We start from the raw sequence: 27,215 nt of genomic DNA on the forward strand, positions 1-27,215 counted from the left end.
TATGTATGAACAATTATTATTTTTATTATTTATTATATCATTTGTGTTGTATATATTCATTTTAACACGTTTATATATGCTTTTTATATCAATTATTCTAATTGTTGGAAGATAAATTGCTTCTCAAGAATTTTTTCAATGATTAATTTCATATTTCATACAATAATAAATTATTAAAATTGGATTCATTTTGAATGGATCGATAAATTTCTATAATTAACGGTCTCTATTAGTATGTATTGTTTATTTGTTTAATAGTTTGTAAATGAGACAAATTTTTTAGATATTCATACAAATTTGATTACATATATTTTAAGTATAAAATTTTACAACATTGTGATTTTAAATATTTAAATTTTATTTTCTATATTACCATAATTTCATATAATAATTTGGTTTTAAATACATATTTGTTTCTACACTAATTTTGATCGTATTTGTTAGTATGTCATATTTTGACTATTGATAAAGAGGCTTCACATGATTAAATCAACCCTTTTCAATAAATAATTTTAATAATTTTATTCCATTAATAATAAATAATTTATTGCTTTAGGAATCAATTATATATTTATATATATACACACCAGGGAGATGGCGTGCTACGCACGGTCATCAATATTCAATACCCTCTAATTATAGATAGTAAAATATTTAATGTTGACATATTGAAATAGTTCTTTGAATTGCATGACTTTCTTGTATACGATCGTAGTTTATTCCAAACTTGTAGAGATTCTCTCCATAAATCTTTATGTAGAAGGAACAACGTTATTCATGGCATGTGAGAGAAAATTGTGCTGTCAGGAAAAAAATAGTAATGATAATGGATAAAAAAGAAACTCTCTTAACAATAAAACACGAAAAAATGAAGAACATGTGATTATGAGATCTATATATAAAGGTGTAAAATGGTAGAAATTATATATATTAAAAAAATATTGGACTGCCCACATATGAACATATAGTTAGTTGCATGATAGTAATTTCATGCATATTGACGGGTGTATTTTGTAGGATAAAATACGTATCCAACTCAGATATATTTTAAAGTACCAATTTATAGAACAGTCCATTTTATAGATAAATTTATTTTAAATAATATAAATTCTACTCCACTTTGTAATTTAAAATCTATACTTCACTTAACTATAAATTAAGTAAATGCGACGAAATTAATTCAAATTTATTAATTTAAATGGTAACATTTTTAGAAAAAAGAACATATATATTAATATATTTTACTTCACAATTAAGTAAATACATATATTACTATATTATTTTATATTTTATTATTTATTTCCTAGTTAAGTAATGTATATATATTTATATAAAAAAATTAGGAGAAAATTATTAATTATATATTGTAAAATAAAAAATTAATTCTCATAATAAAACAAAATAACAATGCGAATTCATTTATTTCTTCATTTCTTTATTCATCGAAAGTCGAATATAATATATTATTTTATACGGTAAGATTTTGAGAAAAAAGAACGTATATATTAATATTGTTTACTTCACAATTAAGTAAACACATATATCATTATATTATTTTATATTTTTATTATTTACTTTCTCGTTAACTAATGTACATATTTTTATAAGAAAATTTAGGGGGAAATTATTATTTATATATTGTGAAATAAAAAATTTTAATTTGCATATTAAAACAAAAATAGCAATGTGAATGACATTTATTTCTTTTATTTGTTTATTCATCGAAAGTTGAAAATAATATATATTATAATTTAAATACATTGATTAAAATATATTAATAAATAAACGAAAACGAATCACAGTCGCACAAATACAATATTCAATACGCTCTCTCCCCGATATCATAATAGATCCAAACACTTGCCCATAAGGGATAAAATAGGATTTGTAGTACGCGAGAAAATCACTTACTTGATCGAGTATGCTACCAATCAATTACAAAGAAATTTATGAAGATTAATTTGTTGTAAAACTTATAAAAAATAAACATACATATTAATGTTATTTATTTCATTGTTAAGTAAACATATATATTAATATATTATTTTATAATATTATTATTTACTTAATCATTAAGCAACACATTTAGTATTGTATTATTTACTTCATCATCAATAAATTTATTTGCTTAATAGAACGACATAACAATGTGAACGCATTTATTATTTTCGTTCGTTTATTCTTCGAAAGTTGAATAAAATATATTATTAGTAAAATGAATTTATAAAAAATAAACGAAAATGAATCATAATTGCAAGAATACGAAATTTGAGTCGTACTCTACCCAACATCACATGAAATGGCTCAAGTTTCATGTGTATATATATAGATCTGTGTGTGTGAGTGGTAATAGAGGAAATACCGATTGAAATCCTAGAATTCCTTATATAGATACCGTATTATAATCATGTAATTAATTGTATTTATTGTTTTCCTTAAACATATCATGTATAGGCACTATATAATTCAATACAACATACCTCTAAAGTTAAGTTGAGGTTTCAGCCACAATTCTACATTATTATATGGTATCAGAGCCAACGATCGAGTAATCTATACACTCGATCTCGATCCAGTCAACCTACTTCTTGATCAATCTATCTCCTCTCTCCCTCTTCCCAACTTTCTTCTGATCTTTAAACCAATTATGGCTGACTCTACCTCAATTCTAAACCTTCCCTCCTCTCTAAACCTTCCCTCCTCTATTCCTACTATTCAAGTTAAACTGAATGGTCAGAACTACATGTTCTGGAAGGGTATTATGAGTCCTTTACTAGAGACCTATGGCCTCCTTTCCTACGCCGAGGGTCAAGTACCAAAACCCAGCAAAACTGTCAAAGGACAAGACGGCAGTATCTCGCAAAATCCAGAGCATCAACACTGGGTGTCTAGAGACAGGTTTGCACTGACCTGCATCATGCTCGCAGTAACTGAAGACATCGGCGTCACCATACTCTCTGCCAAGACATCCCACGAAGCTTGGCGTTCCCTGGAAACTGCTTTCCTCAACCAGACAACAGCTCAAGAGGACCTCCTGGAGCAGCAGTGGCGTGATCTTCGCAAGGGCTCTCAATCGATGTTGCGACTCATCAATAAAGTCAAGCAAAAAGTCCTTAATTTCGCCCAAATCGAAAAACGTAAGACTCCAGCAGAGATTAACCGACGTATATACACTGGTCTAGGGCCAGAATGGGAGCCCCTTATCCTAGCCAAATCTGACACGATGATAACCATGGGTATCGACGAGCTCACCTCACTTCTCATGGGGCATGAAGAATGCCGTTCCTATACGGCCATACATGAGCAGTCAGTCTCAGCTCCTCTTTCTGGCATCCTTGGACCGCTTCCCACCGAAGCAAATTACACAAACGGTCGAGGGAGGAATGGAGATCGAGAAAAAGGAAAGAACAAAGGAAAATGCAGCGGCAGAGGAACCTGGAATGATGGTAGCAGCTACGGTGGCTATAGCTCAGGATTCTCTGGCAGCGGCGGTGGCGGCGGGTCCTTCTCCAGTGGCTACTGGAATGGGCGAGGAGGGTCTCGGGGGGCGTCTGGCTTTCAGAGCTCGAGAAAGGGAATGCATAGCCCTAACCCTAATTTTCCTGCAAGACAGGGAAGATATGGCAGAGGTACGAGTCGAAATTTCAACCCGACCCGATATGAATCAACCTGAGATCCTCGAAACCATCGGCCCGGCACTTTCTCTCAACCAGGAGCCTTCACACCTTTTGGGCCTTCTCGATCCGGCCCATTTCGAGCCCAATCCAATCTAACATCTCCTCACAGCCCAGTTTCTTCATCGGTTCTATGCTAAAATTGCAACAGACCGGGTCATATTGCCCCGTTTTGTCAGTTCCGTTACTTTTCTGATGTTCAAGCTAATCTTGTTGAAGCTTCTTCTCAGGGAATTCATGACCTCGACTGGTACATGGACTCGGGTGCTACTCATCATGTCACCTCTGACCTTGCCAACCTAAACATTCATGATGAGACACTGAATTCCGATCACATTTATGTTGGGGATGGTAAATCTCTTCCCGTACTTGCCTCTGGTTCTTCCACTATCAAACTCTCCTCTCGTCCTCTACACTTAAACCATATTTTATATGCACCTAATATATCCAAAAACCTCATATCTATCTCTAAGTTTGCTCGAGATAATACATGCTTCTTTGAACTTCACCCTGACTGTTTCATTGTTAAGGATCAACGAACCCGCCAGGAGCTTTTGCGAGGTCCGGTTAAGGATGGACTCTATTGCTTCCACTCAAGAGACAGGCCCACCAATCATCCTCAGGCCCTTCTCTCTGCTTCTACCTCAAGTAGTTTATGGCATCAACGTCTTGGTCACCCGTCTTTTCCAATTGTCCGTCAAGCTCTAGGTTTTTCCTTACAATTAAATAATGATCATGTTGGATTGATTTGTTCTGCGTGTCAACAAGGCAAATTAATAAATTGTTCTTTTCCTCCTACTATGCATAAGAGCAATTCCTTGTTTGAACTTGTTCACACAGACATCTGGGGACCAGCACCAATCTCTTCTCATATGAGGAATGTTTACTATATTCATTTTCTTGACGATTATAGTAAATTTTCTTGGTTTTATATCATGAAAGCTTAGTCTGACGTCTTCCAAATTTTTCGTGCCTTTCGTCTTCAAGTATAAAATCTTTATGGACATAAAATCAAATATTTCCAGTCGGACGGTGCCAAAGAATTCTTATCTACTGCTTTTCAAGCAGAATTACAAAGTAATGGAATTTTTCATCGTATTTCGTGTCCTCATATACCTCAGCAGAACGTAAACATTGTCACATAGTAGATATGGACCTTTCTCTTCTCTTTCATTCTTCTCTTCCTTCCAAATACTGGGACTATGCCTTTGAAACAACTGTCTATCTGATCAATCGGTTGCCGACCAAATCCTTGCAGTTCAAATCTCCCTATGAAATTTTGTTTGGTCACCCGCCTAATTTTGGCCATCTACGAGTATTTAGATGTCTTTGTTTTCCCTATTTGCGTCCTTATAATCGTCACAAGTTGGAACCTCGCTCTTAACCTTGTGTCTTGGTTATCCCTCACATTACCAAGGATATCGATGTCTCAATCCTGTCACTGGTCGTATCTTCATATCTCCTCAGGTTGTCTTTGATGAGCAATCCTTCCCGTTCCGAACTAGTGCACCTATCTCAGTGGAACTTGGACGGCTATCCTCGGACTCTGCTACTGCTACTGGTACATTATCCTCCAATATCAGTAATACCTTTTCAGTACCTTTTGAGACTACACAGATTCCTGTTCCACCTGCTGTCTTGCATAGCCTTCCATCTACATCCAACACCTTGACAGATGTTGCACCTGAGGTCATTGCTCAATCCACAGGTCTTGTTGACTCTGTTGAGGATGCTTTGGCTGCTACTGATTCAAATGAGACTGAGCGGGCTCCTCTTGTTCTGCCTACAACTCAAAACACTCACGGCATGGTGACAAGGGCTAAGGATGGATCTCTGCCTCCTCCACGCTTTGTTATCTCACGCCATCCTACAGCCTTCTCTGTCTCTTCTACTTTGCAGGAACCGCGTTCCTTTGCTCAGGCATGCAAGTATTCTCAATGGCAAGCTGCCATGCAGGAGGAGTATCAAGCCTTGCTTCTAAATAACACTTGGGATTTAGTTCCACCGTCCTCTACTCAGAATGTCGTTGGTTGCAAGTGGGTGTATCGGATCAAATAAAAGGCAGATGGAACGATCGATCGCTATAAAGCACGCTTGGTGGCTAAGGGCTTTAATCAAAGAGAAGATGTTGATTACGAGGAGACTTTCAGTCCAGTAATCAAACCTGTCAATATTCGCACTATTCTTTCCATTGCCATCTCCTTGCAATGGCCTGTTCGACAACTTGATGTGAAGAACGCCTTTCTTCACGGGCACCTTTCCGAAGAAGTCTATATGTCGCAACCTCCGGGGTTCATTGACCCCTCTTGGCCACATCATGTATGTCGTCTCAAACGCTCTCTTTATGGCCTTAAGCAAGCTCCGTGTGCATTGTTCCAATGTCTGAGCAACTTCCTTTTTAAGCTCGAATCTCGTGATTCGAAGGCTGATTCTTCTCTCTTCATCCTCCGGCATTCCACTTATGTTATATTCCTCCTAGTTTATGTTGATGACATCATCTTAACCGGGACTCCGGGATCTCCTTTTCAGTCTATCTTGGCAGCGTTGCATAAAGAATTTGCTATGAAAGATCTCGGTCCACTTCACTTCTTCTTAGGCATAGAAGCCAGGTCCGACTCTACAGGACTCTATCTTACACAGTCCAAGTATATTCATGACATCCTTGTTCGGACATCCATGCCTGATTGCAAGCCCATCAGTTCACCGGTTGCTGTTGGCTCTCGACTGTCTCTTCACGATGGTCACCCATTTGAAGATCCCTTCCTCTACCGCAGTGTCGTTGGCAGTCTACAATATTTGTCTCTCACTAGACCAGACATTGCTTATGCTGTTAACCAGGTCTGCCAATTCATGCATAATCCCTCTATGACTCACTGGCTTGTAGTAAAGAGGATTCTTCGGTACCTCAAAGGTACTATCACTTATGGGCTTCATCTTCGACCGGGATCTATTATAGCGCTTCATGGTTACTCTGATGCTGACTGGGCCGGGAATCCCGATGATCGGCGGTTTGTTAGTGGCTTCATTATTTTCCTTGGATCTAATCTGATTTCTTGGAGCTCAAAGAAACAACGGACGGTGGTTCGCTCCAGCACAGAGTCTGAATATAAAAGCCTTGCTAATGCCACTGCAGAGATAATTTGGCTCCAGTTGCTGCTTCAGGAGTTGGGTTTTTCCCATCACCAAACTCCGACCCTTTGGTGTGATAATATCTCCGCCATTTATCTAACGGCGAATCCTGTCTTCCATGCCCGAACAAAGCATATAGAGATAGATTATCACTTTGTTCGAGAACGTTTTATGCGCGGCCAACTTCATATTCAGTTTATCGATTCCGATGATCAGCTTGCTGACGATCTTACCAAAGGGTTATCTTCTGCACGCTTTTCTATTATTCGGTCCAAGCTTCACGTGGAGGAGTCCTCGTCAAGCTTGCGGGGGAGTAATAGAGGAAATACCGATTGAAATCCTAGAATTCCTTATATAGATACCGTATTATAATCATGTAATTAATTGTATTTATTGTTTTCCTTAAACATATCATGTATAGGCACTATATAATTCAATACAACATACCTCTAACGTTAAGTTGAGGTTTCAGCCACAATTCTACATTATTATAAGTGGGAACGGACTTAAACTGACATGCGTTGCAATACTACCCTTTGAAGATCTCATTTTGTAGTTAATTGTCTTTTTTTTTTGTTAGGAGAATTTGATATCATTAAAGAAGTGATGATGATTCTTAACTTTCACACTAAAAATTAAGATCAAAGAAATCGATTTGCGCATGAACATTATATATCATCCATTATAATAAAAATTTCTTCATTCGTGAATAAATATTAAAACAATCTTTAAAAATGAATTCTCTCAATAAATAAAAAAGTTCCCCATAAATGTTAATAAATTACATTTCATTAATTTTTCATGTCTTCGAGCAAGTTATGGTGCTACACCTAATATAATTGTAAAACCTGGAGAGCGATACAAGGAAGGTCACGATGCCTTTCTTTGAATATCTCAGCTCATATTTAATAGTCTGTTCAACTGCTCAGAACATTTAATAACATTAATGACGTTATGACTATTCTTAATAGTTATACTGAAAAATAGGAAAAAAAAACTCTAGAATAGCAAATAAACATTAAATATTTTTTTGAAAAAGTAAAAGATTTCATCAATTCATGAATAAATATTTCTAACATTCTTCTTAAGAAAAAGAAGTTCTCCGCATAAATTAAAATATTTCTTCATAAATATCAATTAAATAAAATTTCGTTAATTAGCGCTGGCCCGCACCTAGTTTCATTAAATTGGGCACCCTAAAGTGATCAACATATTGTACAAAAAAAAATGATCAATAGTCTCCCTAACAATCATGCAATTTTCTTTTTAATAAGCACAATCATGCAATTTCTTGCGGATATTTTAATTTTCCCTAAATGATATATAGTTCCTTTGATGGAGACATGACGTTTAATTATTTGGTAAAATAATGTTTTAGTTATGTAATCGCAGCTAATCAACTAGTGGACTCGAATAGTATTCTCGAAATCAACTTGGGCTTATATTTTAGCTTAAACTTGTCCTACACAGTTGCCAACAACAATCGACTCAAAGGATATCTATTTTTTCTTTTGATCCTCAAGTGCCACGCGACATTTAATTCAATCACTAGTTAAAATGTAATCGCAAAGAAATAATTGTGATTTTGAAGTGTGAGTCTGCGATCCTCTTCATTTGGTGTAGTTCCTCTGGGTGGCATATACAAATCCACCAATGGTATAAATACTTTCCGGCTTCGATCAGCCAAAACCACGGTTCGACGATGAATCCAAAGTATGGCAATCAAAAATGCTTTAAGATAAAGCTTATGTTTTCTTTATGTGTTTATTCCAGTCATATTTTTATCTTTATGGATCCGACCATTGTCACCTAATGAATATTCCCTCCTAGTGATCTACACCAATATTATTATATATGTGTACATATAATATTAAATACACTTATGTGTTAATTAATTAATTAATTAACTAACTATATTTGTGCTTTCTTATGCTCTTCTGATTTGGATGCCTAACGGACCAATTAACTCAAGAGGGCTCCTATCTGCTTTCATGGTAGTTGGGAAATTAGCTTCCCACCATCGCCCACACATTTATAATTTAGCAGGTAGCTAGCACTCATGTGAACCTAGTTATATTTTAACTACTTTATGAGATTTATACACAATAATTATATTGATCTTAATCCTAATTTACAATCTATATAAATAGTTTATTCCTTGGATGCGTTTCATTATATATATATATATATATATATGTATATGTATATGTATATGTATTATTGTCCTGCTTCAATTTGGTGTCATTAGAGGGAATGGATACTCACAATAATCCTTTCAAATTTATATGAATTTCATTTACTAAGTTGCTAATTAATATGAAATTTTCAATGTGGAAAATGTGGTGAGCAGCGAATGAAGTGGATTATATATTAGCATTCCAAACGGGGAGAGACAGACCCGAATGTTCATGGGACGTGACAAATTAAGTCGTATACCATATTAAGGGGGTAAAAAGGTCAGCCTCAAGGAGCTAGGGAATCGATAGGTACTAGGAATTGATTGTCGTGAAGTCGAGCTCAAATCCTCAGGTCCGGACACCCACTCCAACCAAAACTCGTCATAACTTCATGTGATGTATACCATCCATCCAAGCCTCTCGGGACCATCGGGCCATTGGGAGTGCGCCCCGCATTAATCAAATCGTACCCGATCGAAAGAGCCATGAATGGTTCTTTAAATGGACTGTCGTGGAATTTCCTATCATCCCATTCTTGTCCAAAACCTTACAGAAAATCTAATTAATTAGCCTAATGGGTCTCATGCTAGGCCCCATCACCGATACATATAGGCCCATCAATAAATCACCAATTATTATATATATATATATATATATATATTACGATCAGTTTGATTGCAGGGGGAGTTCGCCAGAGTTTCTCAAGGGACTTTTTTTTTTCGATAGAAGGGAAAAATAAAGAGAAAATTTATAGTATTCAATGTGTGACCATAAGTTCCTCTTACAGTTTATCAGAAAATTGGCCCTTAATTCCCAATGTGGACAATATTAATGTAACAAGCAAGCATGTCGTTTGATAATATTTACTGTATCAGTAAATAATAATATCTGTCAATATGTAACTATGGTCAGCCGTATACTTGTTTGTAATAGTTCCTTTATTTCTGATGTACTGTGTGGGAGTGCAATAAGTCGATATTGTGGGACATGCCGAGATGAATAGTTAGGAAGGCAATGGCAAATGTTACATATCTTTGGGTCCCTTGTTTCCCTGGCTATTCAACTTGGTGTGTCCTGCTCGTGCAGGCACATCCTAGCGGTCCTATACGATGTTCTTAGGACAATACACCCCGGCATTATAACTGAAATGACACTCCTGAGGGCAGGTTCCTCGGATTTTAACATAGCTAGGTTTTGGACCGCCCACATGCATACGGAACTCGGTTTCTAGATGCTTTGTTGAGAACTAACTTTCAAGGTTAGATGTATCCAATGCTATTTGTTGATCGATTCATCACGTATTGCACTATGCAGGTAAAACTTATAATGTATTTGGTCCCCATACCAATCCTAATCTTAACACTCCGAAGACTAACTCAATCATGCAGCAAACAAGAATATGCCAACAGTACGACCATGGTAGACTTATCGTCTATTTTCTTTCGATATTTACCATCTTGTATTAAAAAATTCAATAGACTCCGACTAATGTAAATTTGAATATACTCGATCCACTATAAGATGAAATTCTCCAAATAATTAATTTTTTTATTTATAAAATTTGAATATAAAATTTTATTTAAGAAAAATAAACGCTAAATGATGTGAATTAATGAGATTGGATTGTCTCGTCTACTTCTCTCTTTCTCTAATGTTCCATTTCCCCCCTACAATTTCACTATTGTTTCTCTTTTCCCAAACTCCAAAAGACTTCACACACTCACATTATTAGAGAGAGAAGCAAGAGAGAGACAAGAGTGGGTGAGAGGTGGCTTTCATGAAATGTACTATATTAATTTATATCATTCTCTCAAACTTCCGTGAAATTAAAATAAATGGCTTTAATTATTCGCTTTGTGCAAGAAAAGGAGGAACTCATTATTAAATCAAGGCAACCCCACAAGGGACGAATATGATCAGAACAAGGAAAAAAATGAGTAGGCCCCACATGACAAACGTTCGCGTTTGGCCTTTGAGATTTCTTGAGACCAATTCCCATACCCACTTCATCAATCTGGATCAGGACACCTCTCTTTTACCCGCTTTTCGAAAGTCATTAGGTACGTTATGCATTTATATCACATATATATATATATATATATATATGTATGTGTGTGTGTGTTTATTCTATCACATCTATATATATTTACGAGTAGAATGAAGATGTCTACGTGATCTACCAACAACATATGGAATGATGCCGTTTATAGTCTACTCGATGTAGTAGAGAAAGTCATGGAACTTAGAAGATCACACGAGTTAATCCGAAACACGACCAAATTTCATATGCCCCTCTCTTAGATAACAAGGTAAGCATATATGTGATACCTTACTTTAATAACTAGAAACTTGAAAATTTTATAAAAGCCTAGTAAAGAGGATGCCTTGCCTTTCCTTTACAATTTAAACCTTCAATTACGTTGGGAGTTGACTAATGAACTGATCTATTAGTTTGAGAGGCCCATGTAGGAATTAACGTGGATGAGTAAAAGTATCCTCATATCTACACTCGTTTTAATGAATCGAATCTAAACTCAAAGTGTTTAGAGAAATTTGATCCCGTCAGTTGACCTGATCGAGCAAAGATTGGATTTATGTGAATTCTAGAAGAGCGATAAATATATCTCCTTAGAGAATCATCGTCAATCGATCTGTATAATTGGACCAAGTCAGTAGTTAGAGAGACACATTGAAAATTGTAAATTGAGAAGAGGTAGGCATCCTAAAAAGAGGAGAAAACAAATCCAAATGTTCATCAATTAATAAAGAGGAAAAGGCCACAAGTGCTTTGGCTTTGTTCTCTTTTCAGAAACCTGCTCCTCTGCAGCCCAAAATAAACTTTATGAATAATAATAATAATATCAAAATCAATATCAAAATTAAAGTAAATATTTCACAAAAAAAATATAAATAATTATAAACTAAATGTGATGGTCCTCTTTCCCCAGATAGATCATTTGCCCACCATAAATTTATTGTACAATAATATACTCAGTATTTCACGAAGAGATTCCTAGGGGCTCTGATTTTTATTTATTTTTATGTAATTTGCGGCAACAACTATATATATATATATATATATATAAAGTTATAATCAATACATTAAATATGAATAGAAAATAAAATGTCAAAATAATATTATGGTAAATTGGCTAAATCCTTACTAATTCATATGTAATATACTATATATATTATAAAGAAAATATTAAAAAATATATGAAAAATATTTCAATCACTTATTATCATATCGTTAACAAATAAATATATTCATCATTTTAAGAAATAAGTAATTAGGTATACCTGTATAAATTTAAAATTAATTTTGAAAAAATTTAGGCATTACAGCTAATCTCATGAAAGCTTAATTAAGTAAAACTCAAATCCAAGTGACTAGATCATTTTATCCAAAAATGTGCAAATTTATAAAATTTAATACATGGAATATCAGTTATAATGAAGACATACAAGCAAATAATAAAATTTAAAAGTTTTAATAGATTCTAGATTCTTATTCTTTCATAAAATAAAACTAACGATCTTATCTAAAAGTATTCAAATTTTAGATCAATTTTTCTTAGAAATTAATTTGATAGTTTGAATGATGTATCTACTACATGAATTCCTTCATATATTTAATATATATTCTTTTATTATAAATTTGAATTTACTGCATAACTTTTTACATGCTAATATAGGCTTTAAATTCAAATCAATTATTATTATCATGTTTAAACTTTATAATTTTTTTTCATGAAATCCGCGCAATGCACGAGTTGAATAAACTAATATATATGTATAATGTATATATATATATATTCTAGATGCTCCTATTACAATCCTCTAAATTAAGGGGACATTATTTGGCAGACTTAGTGAATTTGAACAATTAAAACAATTAATTATGGTGAATTATGTTCACTTCTAATACTTACCTACGGCTTTGATTGGCTTCACGTATTATGTTCAGTTCTGATACTTACCAATGACTTTGATTGACTCCATCGTAGATTATCGAGTGAGTCGGGTTTATAAAGAGGAAGCCATCTCAATGAGTCGATTCCGAAAGTTGGGATTTGGATTTTGTGAATTAAAACATGTTATCCATGGGCTAATGGGACACGAACGAAAATGTAAGAGTGAAATGAAAAATTTACTGCCAAAAGGGATTATAAAAAGAAAATTTACAATTTCCCGACATTTTCTCATATTATATGTGCATATAGTTATCGACATCACTATTTTGAATTTTTTATATATATTATTATGATATATTATCTTCGCGGTAAAAGGAGGAAAAAAAGAAAGTTTTTAAACAAATATTGCAAAATTTGTTGTCAGGGCCTCTCCCGAAGAAGCGACGCTAACCCGGGGACTACCCTGGCCCCCTTCTCGACACCCTTCGGCTTCACCGCCGGCGGCTGCCACGTCTGCACCACAATTGCCACGTCGACCCACTCCGGCGAATTCCTCTTGCCGTCGCCGGGCTCAGACGGCGAAACCGTGGGCGTCTCCTTCCCGAAAATCAGCTCGAAATCCCCTCCATCACCCTCCGACGAGTCCTCCCCAGGCCGGGTCTCGGCGGACCGGGGCTCCGAAACGCCCACAAAAGCCGTGGCGGCGGCGGCTCTGGTGTAGGAAGAGAGCCATTTGGCCTGCATGTACTCGGCCTTCCTCCACGGGGGGATGTGCATCCCCTTCTTCTTCAAGTTCTGCTTCGCCGCCTCCGACACGATCCTCACTATCTGAGAGAGGCGATCGGCTTTGCCAACGAATATGTACGGCAGCGACTGGAGGATCGCTCTGTATGCCCCCGTCGACCTCGCAATCTCGAACTCCGACCGGAAGTCGACGTCGATCAGCAACCGCTCGCCCTGCACGATCACGTCTATGTACTCGTACTCGCCTGGGAATCAACAGTTCATCACCAATAGCAAGTTCAGTTGATTGAGTCGAGTCTGGAAGAACTCTACAATGGAGAAGGGAGACAGAGAGGGAGGGAGTACCGGCAGGGAAAGAGGAAGATTTGTCCCATTTGGATTTGCAGATGGAGGAATCATAGCCGAGGGATGAGAGACTCTCAGTGACGATCTTCCTCAGATCGTCCTTCCTCTTCAGGCTTTTGTTTTTCTCGACGATGGTTGCAGTGTCTGCTAGCAGGTTCCTCTCCGCGACAGTTGCACATGGAACCAATCCCTAATGCCATGGAAAAGGAAAGCTCCGATTCAGAGGAGCCTTCAGATTTTCAAATTTAATCTGAACAGAACAACCAGACGACAAAATTTCACCCAGAAAAAAAAAAATGCAAACCGACCCACACCTCCTCTCCTCACCTTGAGAGCATCGCAGGCATCTCCGGAAGACCCGAGGCCAGCCGGTTCGCCGAAGCCGTCGAACTCGTCGTCCGAGCTGTCGTTCCCGTTCCCGTTGAAGCAATTGCAGCGGTTGCGGACGCACTTGGCCGCTGACTGCTTCTCGTTGCTGTCCTCGATGAAGTTCTGGACCATCTTAGCCAAGCAGACCGAGCTCGGCTCGAATATTTCACCGTCTGTGCTGATCTGCGTGTCGACCACAGGCTTCTCTGCGGCGGATGATATCCTGAGGACGCTCGGGAACGGCCGGTCGAAGAGCCTCTTGAGCCGCGACTTCGGAGCAGGTTTCGCCGAGTTAGCTCGGAATGGCTCTTGCCGTGACCGAGGATCGAAGCCGATCGGCTGGATCTTCATCGGAGGCATGACAGAGGAGATCAAACGCCTCTCTTCTCTCGATCCTTCACACTTTCTAACGAAGAACTTAGCCGTCAGTTCGAATCCATTACCACTGCCGATTGGATTGTACCTCAAAACCCACAGGCTCTACCGCTCGCATGCACGAGCAAAAACACAATCCCTCCTTAACGCCATGACCACGCAGAGATGGAGCACTCAAAGCCGGAATTGCATGAAAATTACAGTGGACGTCATGTCAGTCTCTCCTCGCCAACAGATTCACGACCATTTCCTCTTCCCAACGGCCGATCAAAGCAAAAATCTTCATAAATCAAGCAAATGTAGTTGCGTCGATTGCAATTCTCGCATCAAATTGCTCTACTTGCTCAGGGAATTAAGATTGAATTAACTTTATAGGCAATCTACGGGGAGAGAGAGAGAGAGGGGAAGAGTGAGGGAGGGAGAGAGGAGATTGCTTTAGCTTAGGGGTTATCGAGGGAGGCGTGACGGCGATGATCAGAGATGCGGACATTGCGTGTGCAGAGGGAGCAGAGTTTCGCCTGAATTATCGTTCCGCTGGCCAATTACCGTCGCCGGCGAGGAAATGAAGGGCTTATCTTCTGCTTTAGGATGTCTTTTTTTTTTTTTAAAGAAGATAAATTTTCTGCTCAGAGTTATTCTCTGTTTCCACTTTTGAGAGTGAAGTCTGTCTGTGCAGGAAATCCGTGAAAATGGATGGAGCGCTTTTTATAGGAGGGAGACGAGACGTCTTCTCGCAGCTGACTCGGATCATGCCATGTCGGACCACATTTTGTCCTGTTGTGAGCTTACTTGGCAGTGCCTTACCTGTTCGATGTGTTAAAACTATTATGAATTAGTCGGAATTTAATTAAACTCTCGAATATTAGAGTTTATATCCAAAAAAATTCGCGGGGAGCAATTGGCTAGTCTTGGAATGCACTCCAGTTGCCTATATGGACTCACTTTTGTCAGTGCCCTCCACTCGGTTTTGGTCCGCTAATATTTTGCGATATTATTGAGCCTTTGATACCTTGACTTGTTAACTCGTAGTTATTTTACTCTTGTAATGGGCACTGCCCCCCTATACTACCGCAAAAAAAGAAAAAAAAAGAAAAAAAAAGGGAGTAATTGACAAACCAACGCATAGGCGGGAGTTAGTTTCAATCAATATCTCGGTAACACTTCGTCGATAACACTTTGTAGTTTCACCTCAAAACATAATTACTGATCCAACCAAAAAATCTAAAATTGGTAGCACGAAATATACATAATTAATTATGATTCTGTTGAATTTCACTTTCAAACCATCACACCATGGTGACATTTTTCATCAACCGTGAACCGATGGTACCATGTCATTGGCCTATGAATTTGTAAATATTTTTTTATTCTTTTATTCTACGATGTCTTGTTATGCTAAATTTCATATATGATATCCCATTACTTGTCTATTTCCTTGAAATTCCATTTTCTTTTTAAATTTTAAATAATGTTGATGAGTTGACCATTTACTCATAAAATTCTAAAATTCAGAATATATATCCCAATCCTCATTACTCTTCCGTCTTGACCGGTCCTATGGCTCCATTTCGAGAATAATACTATGTAAAGTACTCATTTGAATAAATGTTTTACCCGATACCGAGTTTGGAACTTGCATCAATCAAAATCGCGAGGATTACAATCCGATCCCAGTCCAATATCCTTTTCACTTAAAACCAATATATAAGGTGAATCAGCATGCTCGGTTCGTGTGCAATATATATATATATATATATATATGATACTGTGGATGGTGTTTCATTTCGGTGCCAGCTTATATAGTCTTTTGATAATGTCTCTTAGGATGAGTAATTGATTCCTCTTTGAAATTCATCATTCTTTGCCTCTTTTGAGAGAGCTTTTTGGGGACATGGTGATTGTAATTTTTCTTTTGGTGACTCGAATGCCTTTTGATTTAATATATATGAGGTGAGATGAGATATATGATTTGCTTTTTTAATTCGACTTTTGCAAAGTTCGCAAACTTTAAGAATTCCCCCTTTGTTTTTTAAGGGGCAAACTTCAAGAATGGCATAATTAATTAGGGCCTACCTTCATTAATTACTTTAGTCCTTTCATCTTAATCTTGCAAAACCCAATTCGCAGGAATCATACATTCTTTATTTGTCCTCCTTTATCTTCCCCAAAGCTACATTTGAGGGGTTTCCTTTTTCATTCATAAATTCTTAAAATATATTATGCAATCTTCTTCATCATGTAAAGCTAATTTTTCTAGATTAGTGGAGATTTTTCCTAAAAAAGACTAGATTGAAAGGCTTAATTACCTTGAAATAAAACAACAATCTAGTTTTATCAAGGATTTATTGAAAATTCTACATTACATTTTAGTTACAATGCCTGTGCGTAACATAAGGGTTAATTGCACCAATCATCCAAAGGGTTTGATGAATGTTTTAGGTTGATTTAAAATATTTTTTTGGTAACTAATTGGTATATTAAGTTTCAAAACCATTTCAATATAGTACATCACGTCATCTGTGTTTGACGTCGTTTCTACACCAAACTTTTTAAAATTGCAAAACGACTCAAAGTTTTATAATTTTTCAAAATATACCCCACATTCTCTCTCTCTTCCTTCTCGACTTTTTCTCTCTTCTGCAAGTTCTCTCTCGCTCTCTTCCTCCTCTTCTCCCGTTCAAGTCCCGATCTGCCCCCAAGTTTCAACCTTTCCGGCCCTATATTTGCCCTCCCCTGCTGACCCAACTGCTTAATCATTACCCTTGATCACCTCTGCACCGGAAAACATGGATCTTGATGAGTGGGAGTTGCTCCCGATCGATGGGTTCCTCGATTTCGGGGAGGATTGCGAGAAGGTCTTGCTGGGCAAGATGAGGGCTGCTGACTCGACCTTGACTGTGTTCGAGGTGGATTTGGACTACTTCTGATGCCATTCACCCCAGTCAAAGCTCTCCCCGCCGAGCCAGCTCGTCCTGGTGAGGATTCAACTCGATCCGCTGCTTGTTGAGAACGGCTCGTGTGAAGCGAGGGAGGCGAGGGAGAAGAACAATGCAACGAGCGTGGAGGAAGGAGCTGCTGCTGATGATTAGGACGAGGAGCTCCGCAATGAGATCGAAGTCGGAGTCGGAGTCAACGGCGGTGCGACCAAGGAGGATGAAGAGAGAGAGAGAACTTGCAGAAGAGAGAGAAAGTCGAGAAGGAAGAGAGAGAGAATGTAGGGTACATTTTGAAAAATTATAAAATTTTGGGTCGTTTTGCAATTTTAAAAAGTTTTGAGTAGAAACGGCGTCAAACACAAATGACGGAATGTACAATATCGAAACGGTTTTAAAATTTAATGTACCAGCAAGTTACCAAAAAAATATTTTGGACCAACATGAAAAATTCATGAAACCTTTTGGACCACCGGTACAATTAACCCGTAACATAATTTATGAAAATATTTCAAGTAATTTATTTTATATATGTTTAAGTAAATTATGTAAGTAAAAAAGCAAGTTCCTTGTGATCAAGTTATTTACTTGAGAAATTACAAGTAGTTTACCTAAATGTACGTACACTTTTTAACCCAATGTGTTACTTGTATTTCAGAGAGGAAACTCATTTTGACGCACAAACATACGGTGAGAGGTTGTTAATTTTTATTGTGTCGATTTAAATTGTTTCCGGCAGCATCCTTTCTAAAACGACATATAAATCCATCGGCAAGCAAACATTGCACTTTACGGTATGCTTTGGATTGATTTTGCGGACGCAATTCGTGCGAGAGAGGCCATTTGAAAGGCGCTCCGACATGTTTGAGGGGATTTTACCTATTTCGTCTTATCTATTATGCCAAAAGCTTTAAAGTTGGCGCCTCGACAGCAAAAAGTTCCATCGTTCTTGTTTATGAACATGAAATGATGGTCGATGGGGACATAAAGTTTGGGAGTGCTCAAAATGGTAGGGTATAAGCGAATGGTGTGGTGGGGTCCTAGATAATCTAGCTCATAGGAGAAAGAGAAAATTAATCATATCCGTCAATTTCAATAGCACGATCGATAATCACATAATCATAAGAAAAGCCCGAGGGCCAAGACACTTATATCTGAATTAGCTCCTCGTAATCAAGTGTGCAGGAGAGTTATGGTTAATACAATCGTGCGGGCAGATTGATCCGGTTTGAAAATACGTAAGAATTGCACAGGAAATCAGATCGATGTCAATACTTTTCTAGTACGTACATACTAACGATCCGTTCTACAGTGACGATGTTGAAAGGCATGCTGTTCAAGAGTTGGGACTTTCGAGTTTCGATTTTCGTACCGTGCACCGGAGTGGAGTGGTTGTGGTCCCCGGACGTGTTAGTAGGGTAAGGCACCAAATTGTTATGAATGACCATCTGATGAAAGGAAATGATGGATGGTTAATTTATCGGGCTGAAGCAGTCCACACTAATGAGAAGAGTGGGCCTACATACATTGCTGCTGTACTGATAATGCCATGAACACTAATACATCACATGTTTCGTTTTTTAACTGAGCAAAAATTCGGATGATAATCTCACTTGAACTTGTCAAATTGGACGTCATTGTGGGCCCAGAATATAATTGACAGGTCCCAACCTTGGGCCCTACCATAGACTTTCTGGGCCTCCATATTCTGAAGAAATCGAGATGATTGTGATCGATTCAGCCTACCTCGTAACGCATCCGACTGTGCCTTCATGCTAATGCACTCTTGAATCTTTCCCGAAAAGAACCTTGATTGCAAATCGACAAGAGATGATTTTGGGCATGCTCGGGACTCGGGCATGTTCATGCATATCCTAGGATTGCCTCTGATATATGGAAGAATTGCATGATGCACCCTCTATCAATGTAAGACCGACATCCCGCATCCAGATTGCAAGAGGCAAATAAATCATTGCAACGCATCAAAACCATATTGGGTATGGTTCGGCTGAAAAATAGATAAATGATCATCACAACTCATTTCCTTGGTTATCGATGTTCATAGTGCGAAATATTGTAGCTTCAAAGAAGCAAATACGATCGCTTTGTTATAACCAGAAAATTTATTGTTCAGTTTAAGGGTCTACATTATGCATTGAACAAAAGGACTAATAATAACGAAGGGGAGAGAAGAAAACCGGTACAGCTCCCACTTAGGTGTGGATTTGCAGAGACCTCGACCTCTATCTAACATCACAGATGTAGAAACACCGAGTCCCTCCAAACCCGATCATGATGTTACATCATACTCCTCGAATAGTTTCTCACTGTTATGACCCAGCTGGTGAACAGTGGCATTGAATATCGAAAGTTGCATAAATTAAGGTAACCTCGTGAATTTCCAATGTATGATACCTGAAACACCATGCAGCCCTTGTCTTTCCTCACGGAACATTCATGACCTGAATTGACTGCAACATATCTGATACGGCGATCACGAGGTCGCCCGACTTGACCATGCCTCTGGCCTTGAGGAGAGAGAAGGTCTTGTTCAGGTTGCTCTCCATGTCATCAGAGAAGCTCAGGCGGAATGGGATCAGGCCCCACTGAAGGTTGAGGCGTCTCCTTACTGAGGGAGATGTCGTGAAGGCGAAGATCGGGCAGTCAGGTCGGCACCGAGACAGGAGAGATGCCATGTGGCCTGAATTTGTGTAGACAAACAGTGCATCCACTCCTAGGTTATTGGCTGCAAGATTCAAGAGGATGGGGCACCAAAAAGCAAGATCAATAATGTGCAGGACATGAACGGAACATAGCCTTGATAAGAGTCAAGATGGTAGCAAATAACACCAATATTTGCTGCCGGAAAAAGATTTTCTGTGTTAGCATCTCAAACGTTACACGGAAACTAGTCCTGTTTTGTTTAGCTTGGTTTGGCGGAATTTCGAAAATGTTCCAACTTATAAATTTTCTCAAACTTAAATGAAAAGAACTAATTGAGTTGCACTAAAGGAACATGCTGGACTGAGTCTTGTAATGGAAGAGTAGAAAACATTTCCTCATTGCCAAAACTGGCCTAACTGCATCGATGCATGGAAAAGCTTATATAAGCTACTGAAGAAGCATATCTATGTCTTTCGACCTCCTAATGTGCAGTTATGCGAAAACCCCGAGTATGTAATGGACAAAACAAGTTGAGAGCAAAAAATGTCAGTAAGACTGAATTTGCCACACATCCCTGGAAAAAATCCCCTGCAATATAAAGCAACGTGCAAAAGATCTAGACTCACCCATTTTTGCAGCAGAGATGCAAATTTCCTCAGAAATACTGTCTGAGAAAGAAGATCCTACAGGCGGGAGTTCCATAGCCTCATGGCGCTTCTCTTCCCTCCACCATTTCTCAATCCTCAGACTGACGCTCCTCAACACTGTCAGTGCCTTGTCCGGGTACTGACCCATTGCAGACTCACCAGAGAGCATCAGAGCATCAGCCCTCTGCCTTACAGCTTCGGAAACGTCAGCTACTTCAGCTCTAGTCGGAGTGGGATACTCAATCATGGACTCCAGCAGCTGAGAGGCAACGATCACTGGCTTGTTCAGCTGTCTGCAGACCTGAACTATCTTCTGTTGAGCGGATGGGACCTGTTCAAGTGGAATCTGAGCACCAAGATCTCCCCGGGCAACCATTGCTCCATCTGAGGCTTGAACGATTTCTTCCAAGTTCTTCAACGAGTCAATGCTCTCTATCTTTGCTATGACAGAAATATCTCTGCATAACCAATTATAATGTAAATCTACAGGTTGGGTACCACAACATAATTAACTGACAGAACTGAACTTGGATTTAATTTTCCTACCCATGAGGAGTTCGCGCTGCAATGTAACTTTTGAGATGATTTATGACTTCAGCGGACTTGACGAAAGATATCGCAATAAAATCAACCTTCTCAGCAATGCCAAAATCGATATCCAACCAATCCTAAACAAAACAACGGAGCATAGGCAATAAGTCTTTTGTTGCCCTCATTGGATAGTGCCGTCAAAAATTTTACTGTATAGACAATTCTTCATTAATATTTGGAGTCCGCATTAACAAATCCTTGAGGGCACCTCATTCACTCACCATTGATCCGGATATCTTAATACATTTTCCTTTTCTTTCAGCAAGTAATTCTTTGTATTTACGAAAAACTCGCAACAGCCTGCCGACATGCCGAACACCCCGAGCTCCAATAAGAACCCCTACACATCCTCATACTTTCAATAGCAATTTCTCTTTTAGCTTATCAAGTTCCAGGCATATCGTTGTAATCAACCACCCAATCTCACCACCAATGCCGATGTTTTCCCATAAGATGAACATGTACCTCAATTCTCATTTGAAATCAAGAACTCGATAAGACCAATCATGAACAGCTGGAGCTGGTATGTGAAGACTAGTACGGCTAACCAGTAAACACAGAAAGAAGGAATGTAATGCAGAGACGGCAAATGAACCTTAGAAGAAATTGTGGGGAGCATAGCATTTCGTTCCCGAACAAGACTCCCATTCCTCCAGAAAGTCAAGTTAGCCCGTGGAAGCAACAATCCTGGGTCTGTACAGCGGCATTTAACATCTGGACCGATCTTCTCGATCACTTCAAACCTCACCATCCCGCCATCTACCAGGAGGTCATCCCCCACTTTCACATCTTTGATACATCACACGTTCCCAAAAACACAAATATCAAGACCAAAATAACCGTTATAGGTTTTCTCGAATAAATAAAGTATATCCAAGGACAAGATTCCTATGTTTCTACCTTCGGCAAAACCATCATAATTCACACTGATGGTCCGTTCTGGGAGAGTCGAATCAAAAGCTCTGACACTGAAAGTCCATATCTCACCATCCTGAACGAAATGAGCAAACTAGTTGAAAACTTCGACTTCCATAAGATAAGGCACATACTGCACTATGCTACCAATTTTCGAGAAACAAGAACATTCCAACTCTATACATCGACAGAATTATTAACTGCTCTTAATAAGATCCCCTGAGCTGTTTGCAAAATCCCCAAATCCATTAATCAGCTAAAAGCAGTTCGCGGGAAAACGAGGATTGAGCTAGAAATTGAAATACATGAACTTCTCCGAACCAAAAAGACAGAAAATTTCGGGCAAAAGGCCAAAGCTTTTACCTCGGCTTTAACAGAGGAAGCGCCGCCGAGATCTCCCATGTGAATCTCGCTGCCCTCAGTGTCCATCATGATGGCTACGGCATAGCCCTTCTCCTCGTTCAGCTTCCTCACGCGCTCGATGACGCGCTTGTGCCACTCGCGGGTCCCGTGGCACATGTTGATCCTGGCGACGTTCATCCCCCCGACGGCCAGCGCCTCCAGCTGCTCCGACCCGCAAGTGGTGGGCCCGATGGTGCACACCAGCTTAGTCCGCCTCGTGCTCCGGAACCCGTTCTCCTTCAGCTCCGCCTCCGTGACGGCGTCGACCTCGATCGCAGCAGACGCCGCAGAGTCGGCCGCGGCAGGAGCTGCCCTGGCGGATCCGGTTCCATTGTCGGATACGAGGACATGGGGGTTGGGGGAGTCGGAGATCGAGGCTCTAATGGAGAGGGCGCCGCTGCCGGGGTAGCTGGAGGGGGCGGGGATTCGGCGGGGGGAGGCGGAGAGGGATGGCTTGGGGGAGGAGGAGAGGGAGGGGAAGGAGAGGTGGGGGGAGCGGGAGAGGAGGTGGAGGGACTGGGACATGTCGGCGGCTTCCGGCGGCGGAGGAAATTGGGATTGGGAGAGCTTTGTTCTTGATGGGGGTGGGGGGAAGTGAAGTGAAGAAATGAAGAAGATTTTAATGGAGGTCGAAACGAGGGAGCCTTCTGGAGGCGGGCGGATATCACGAAGAGAGACAGAGAGAGAGAGAGAGAGAGAGGGAGAGAGCTGTAAGCTTCGGAGATGTCGTCTCGTCCGACCCGAAAAAGTGCCAAAGTGATGTCTGACGGACAAAAACAGAATCCAGTCACTGTTTGGTATGCCAACGTTATTTTAGAAAAATGTTTTCAGTTTTATCACTTTTATGTTTTCCGTGGAAACCTAAAAAATATGTTCTCCAATTTTTAATTACCAAAGTATGTTTCGTTTTTAGTCTTAAGAAAGATATGAGATGACACCGATTGATGTATGCCTTTTTTTTTACGCAAGTATGTCTTCCTTTCAACTATGAGATTCTTTTGTATTTATCTTTATGAACATGAAGCGGTGGAGGTTCTAATTTGTGTCAATGTGAGGTGTTATTTTGGGACGTAGAAATGTTGTTTATTTTTAGATTGTTTGGTTTGACTTTTATTAACCAAGATTTTTGCGAGAGATTTTGGGTTCTTGAGAAATGGTTTTCTGAAATGGAAAAAAAAAAAATAAAGCATGCTAAATTTGGGCCCATAAAAGGATATTCGTGTGGGATGTCTCTTCTCCATATGTTTCTTCTAACTGCCCACCCCTAATCAATTCCTTTCCGGAAAAACATTTTCTCATGTTTCCTCTGGCCAAGTCTTACCATTTTTTGGTTGCCCATCAAGTTTTCTATACCCGTGTTTCATGCTTTTATGGCGAGTAGGATCTTTTCCCTTCCAAGAAAAATAGAAAGTTTGAAGTTGAAATTTCAATTATCAAATAATTTTTTCTTTTTAATGAGACAGCATGTCTTTCAACTTCCAAGTAAGGTGTCTTATCATGCGAAAATTCGTTCTTCGATGTACTAAAAACAAAAATTCATTTAACTAATCTGATTCTTGTATTGGTCGCTTCTTCAGCAAACTAACATAAAATAGTCACATTGGATAGTCTTCTGAAATGTATTTCACGACAACTTTTTTTAGTGTATAAACTCTGAAAAATCAATAGACCAAGGACCATAGACACAGTCCATACAATATATTGTTTTTCCAATCTTAAGGAGAGTCCCTCCCACATTACAAACATAAGAAATAATAAATCGAAATAAATGGCATATAAATCTCAAGACATCTACAGTGCGTTTGATTTCAGAATTAAAATTTTGAATTTGTAACTTTGATTTTGATTATGGAAAAAGACAAAAAAATATAGGGCCTGTGGACCCCATCAGTTTTGTTGTGTAGTGTATTGGGTAGTGTATGTGATTGTATATTTAATAATATATGGGGCCCATCAATTTGACTTTGGAAAAATATATTTTGTTGTGTAGTGTATTGAGTTAAAGTTAAAGTTAAAATTTTAAATCGCGACTTTGAAACCAAACGGAGTACTAGGTTTCGACAACTTGTGTTACTGTGCTAAGGCTTCAGTTTGTATTACTAATTAATTGAATACAGGATGGCAGGCCGGGAGGTCCACGTCAGACTGCAGGTGGGCCCGGTGAGTTCCTACGTGGCGTCCACGATCCGGTCTCATCCCACCACTCGTCTCCTGTTGCTTCCCTTTATTCTTCCGTCTTCTTCCCCAATAAGAAAAAGAAACACAGAGAAACGCCATACAATCTCTCTCTCCCCCCTTGATCGATCCTCAATCACTGAAGGCCCGAATTAGCAGAAGCTCCAGCTCCAACAGAAACGATCCTCTCTCGCAATCTCTACCCGCCGAGTAATCATCATCCAGTTGCAGCTTCTCGTTCTCGTGTGATTTCGTCACCTGCATCAATCAGGTTCCTCCTCTCTCTCTCTCTCTCTTCCGGTGAAAAAGATTCTAAGTTTTAGGATTTTGTCGGTTTAGTGAACCCATATTCAAGGATTTGATTAGCAGATTAGTTGCTCTGCTGGGTTCTTGCTGATCGGTTCGCAATTTGACCAATTTCCCCTGTTATCTTGTTGGTATATTGTTAGGGTTTGGACGTTCTGATTGTTTAATTGAGCGATGGGGGCGTTTGTATCGAGGTTCTGGTTCATGCTGTTTCCTGCGAAGGAGTACAAGATCGTGGTTGTGGGGTTAGATAATGCTGGGAAGACCACTACCCTTTACAAGTTGCATCTCGGGGAGGTGGTCACTACCCACCCGACTGTCGGCAGCAACGTAGAAGAGGTCGTGTACAAAAACATTCGGTTCGAGGTGCGGCCTATTAAACTCTCTTCTGGTGACATGTTCTGTTATGTTGATTAGTTGTGTTGGAGTAGTTATTAGGTGGTGGTTCAATAAAGACGTTTAGCTGCAATAGTCTTAAGTGCAGTCAATACGAGTAATCACCTAATACCTTTAGAGGCATCAACAGCTGGAGCTAAATTGCTTTCTGTTGAGTATATATGTGTTTGTATGTAATGAATGCATTGGTTTGTTAATATATTGGAAGATTTGTCATAAAGTGGATTTAGCTTGGAAACAGTCACCAGCTCATGTACAATATGCAGGATTTTTGTGGGATACAACGTAAAAATATATATGCTTTGCGCTGTATTTCATTTTGTATTGCACAACAATGCTCTTAATTAGATGAAGCTTGGGAAGATTTTCACCTGATAGCTGTTTAGTCAAAATCTCGAATGCACTATTTAATATTTTCATCTGCGCAATTGTGTCAGATTACGATGCAGTAGCTTTCGGAAAAATGCATTTTAGTGCTACAGCTGTAAGTATAACATTTTTTTTTTGGGCCAGAAATATAACATGGTTAACTGCAAATTTTTTACCTAGAGTGCTTTATATCTTGGTCCACGGAATTAAAATTGGAACAAGTTTTCTGTGATTCCAGTATTTTATACACAAGATATTAGTTTATTTGGTTTGTTGTATAGGTTCATGCTTAAACGTTTTACTTTAGCCGTTTTGCTATATTTTCCCACACACGAGGCGTAGATACTGAGTAAGCATATTCCTCCTTTGCTGCTAGCAGTTGTTATGAAAATGTGGGTGCTGCAAGAGTGTGATTGTTGTTGCTCTCGTGTTTGTTATGCTTAATTCATAGCATTCTTTCTGGGCAATGTATAGTTGGTCTAATTCCTCCACCTTTGCTGTATCAGGTTTGGGACCTCGGCGGGCAAGAAAGGTTGAGGACATCATGGGCAACTTACTATAGGGGAACACATGCCATCATTGTTGTCATAGACAGCACTGATCGGGCTAGGATTTCCATAATGAAAGATGAGATATTCAGGTTGCTCGGGCACGATGATCTGCAGCAATCGGTAGTGCTTGTCTATGCAAATAAGCAGGACTTGAAGGACGCTATGACCCCAGCGGAGATCACCGATGCCCTCTCCCTCCACAGCATCAAGAACCATGACTGGCACATACAAGCTTGTTGTGCCCTAACAGGAGAAGGGCTATACAATGGTCTTGGGTGGATTGCGCAACGTGTGACCGGGAAGGCACCCTCGTGATTGGATGAGAAAACCAAATTACTGCTTTGCCAAACTCACACTTTTTCCTTTATCTTTCATGTATTACTTTCGGAACGGATAAAGATTTCGTGATGTAACTTGTGTCTCATGAGGAGTTAAGTCATCCGTCAAATCTGCATATTATCTTCTCATTTCATTTCGTACCTTTTGTGTGCGATCATATTTATATGAAATACATGCTCTTTTGAGGAGGCTGTTCTGCA

General features: G+C 38.9%; 3 protein-coding genes across 3 annotated transcripts; 1 reads left to right on the forward strand and 2 right to left on the reverse strand.

Moving 5' to 3' along the window:
- Nucleotides 1–13,111: 13,111 nt before the first annotated feature.
- On the reverse strand, nt 13,112–15,442 carry LOC116197848. The gene is made up of 3 exons (XM_031528102.1): nt 14,311–15,442; nt 13,984–14,173; nt 13,112–13,883 (listed from the first exon to the last, which is right to left on the reverse strand). Exons 1-3 carry the CDS (start codon nt 14,710–14,712, stop codon nt 13,315–13,317), a joined length of 1,161 nt encoding a protein of 386 aa, XP_031383962.1. The 5' UTR covers nt 14,713–15,442; the 3' UTR covers nt 13,112–13,314.
- A 4,280-nt stretch (nt 15,443–19,722) lies between these two features.
- LOC116196147 (pyruvate kinase isozyme A, chloroplastic) lies at nt 19,723–23,623 on the reverse strand. The gene is made up of 6 exons (XM_031525728.1): nt 22,841–23,623; nt 22,463–22,553; nt 22,158–22,351; nt 21,518–21,639; nt 20,951–21,429; nt 19,723–20,406 (listed from the first exon to the last, which is right to left on the reverse strand). The coding sequence occupies exons 1-6, from the start codon at nt 23,402–23,404 to the stop codon at nt 20,105–20,107; spliced, it is 1,752 nt and encodes a 583-aa protein (XP_031381588.1). The 5' UTR covers nt 23,405–23,623; the 3' UTR covers nt 19,723–20,104.
- A 1,489-nt stretch (nt 23,624–25,112) lies between these two features.
- Nucleotides 25,113–27,203, forward strand: LOC116195545 (ADP-ribosylation factor-like protein 5). Its single transcript, XM_031524797.1, has 3 exons — nt 25,113–25,325; nt 25,504–25,726; nt 26,632–27,203. Exons 2-3 carry the CDS (start codon nt 25,535–25,537, stop codon nt 26,989–26,991), a joined length of 552 nt encoding a protein of 183 aa, XP_031380657.1. The 5' UTR covers nt 25,113–25,325; nt 25,504–25,534; the 3' UTR covers nt 26,992–27,203.
- The last annotated feature ends 12 nt before the right edge of the window (nt 27,204–27,215 follow it).

This window comes from Punica granatum, chromosome 2, assembly GCF_007655135.1.
Source record: "Punica granatum isolate Tunisia-2019 chromosome 2, ASM765513v2, whole genome shotgun sequence".
NCBI lineage: Eukaryota > Viridiplantae > Streptophyta > Magnoliopsida > Myrtales > Lythraceae > Punica > Punica granatum.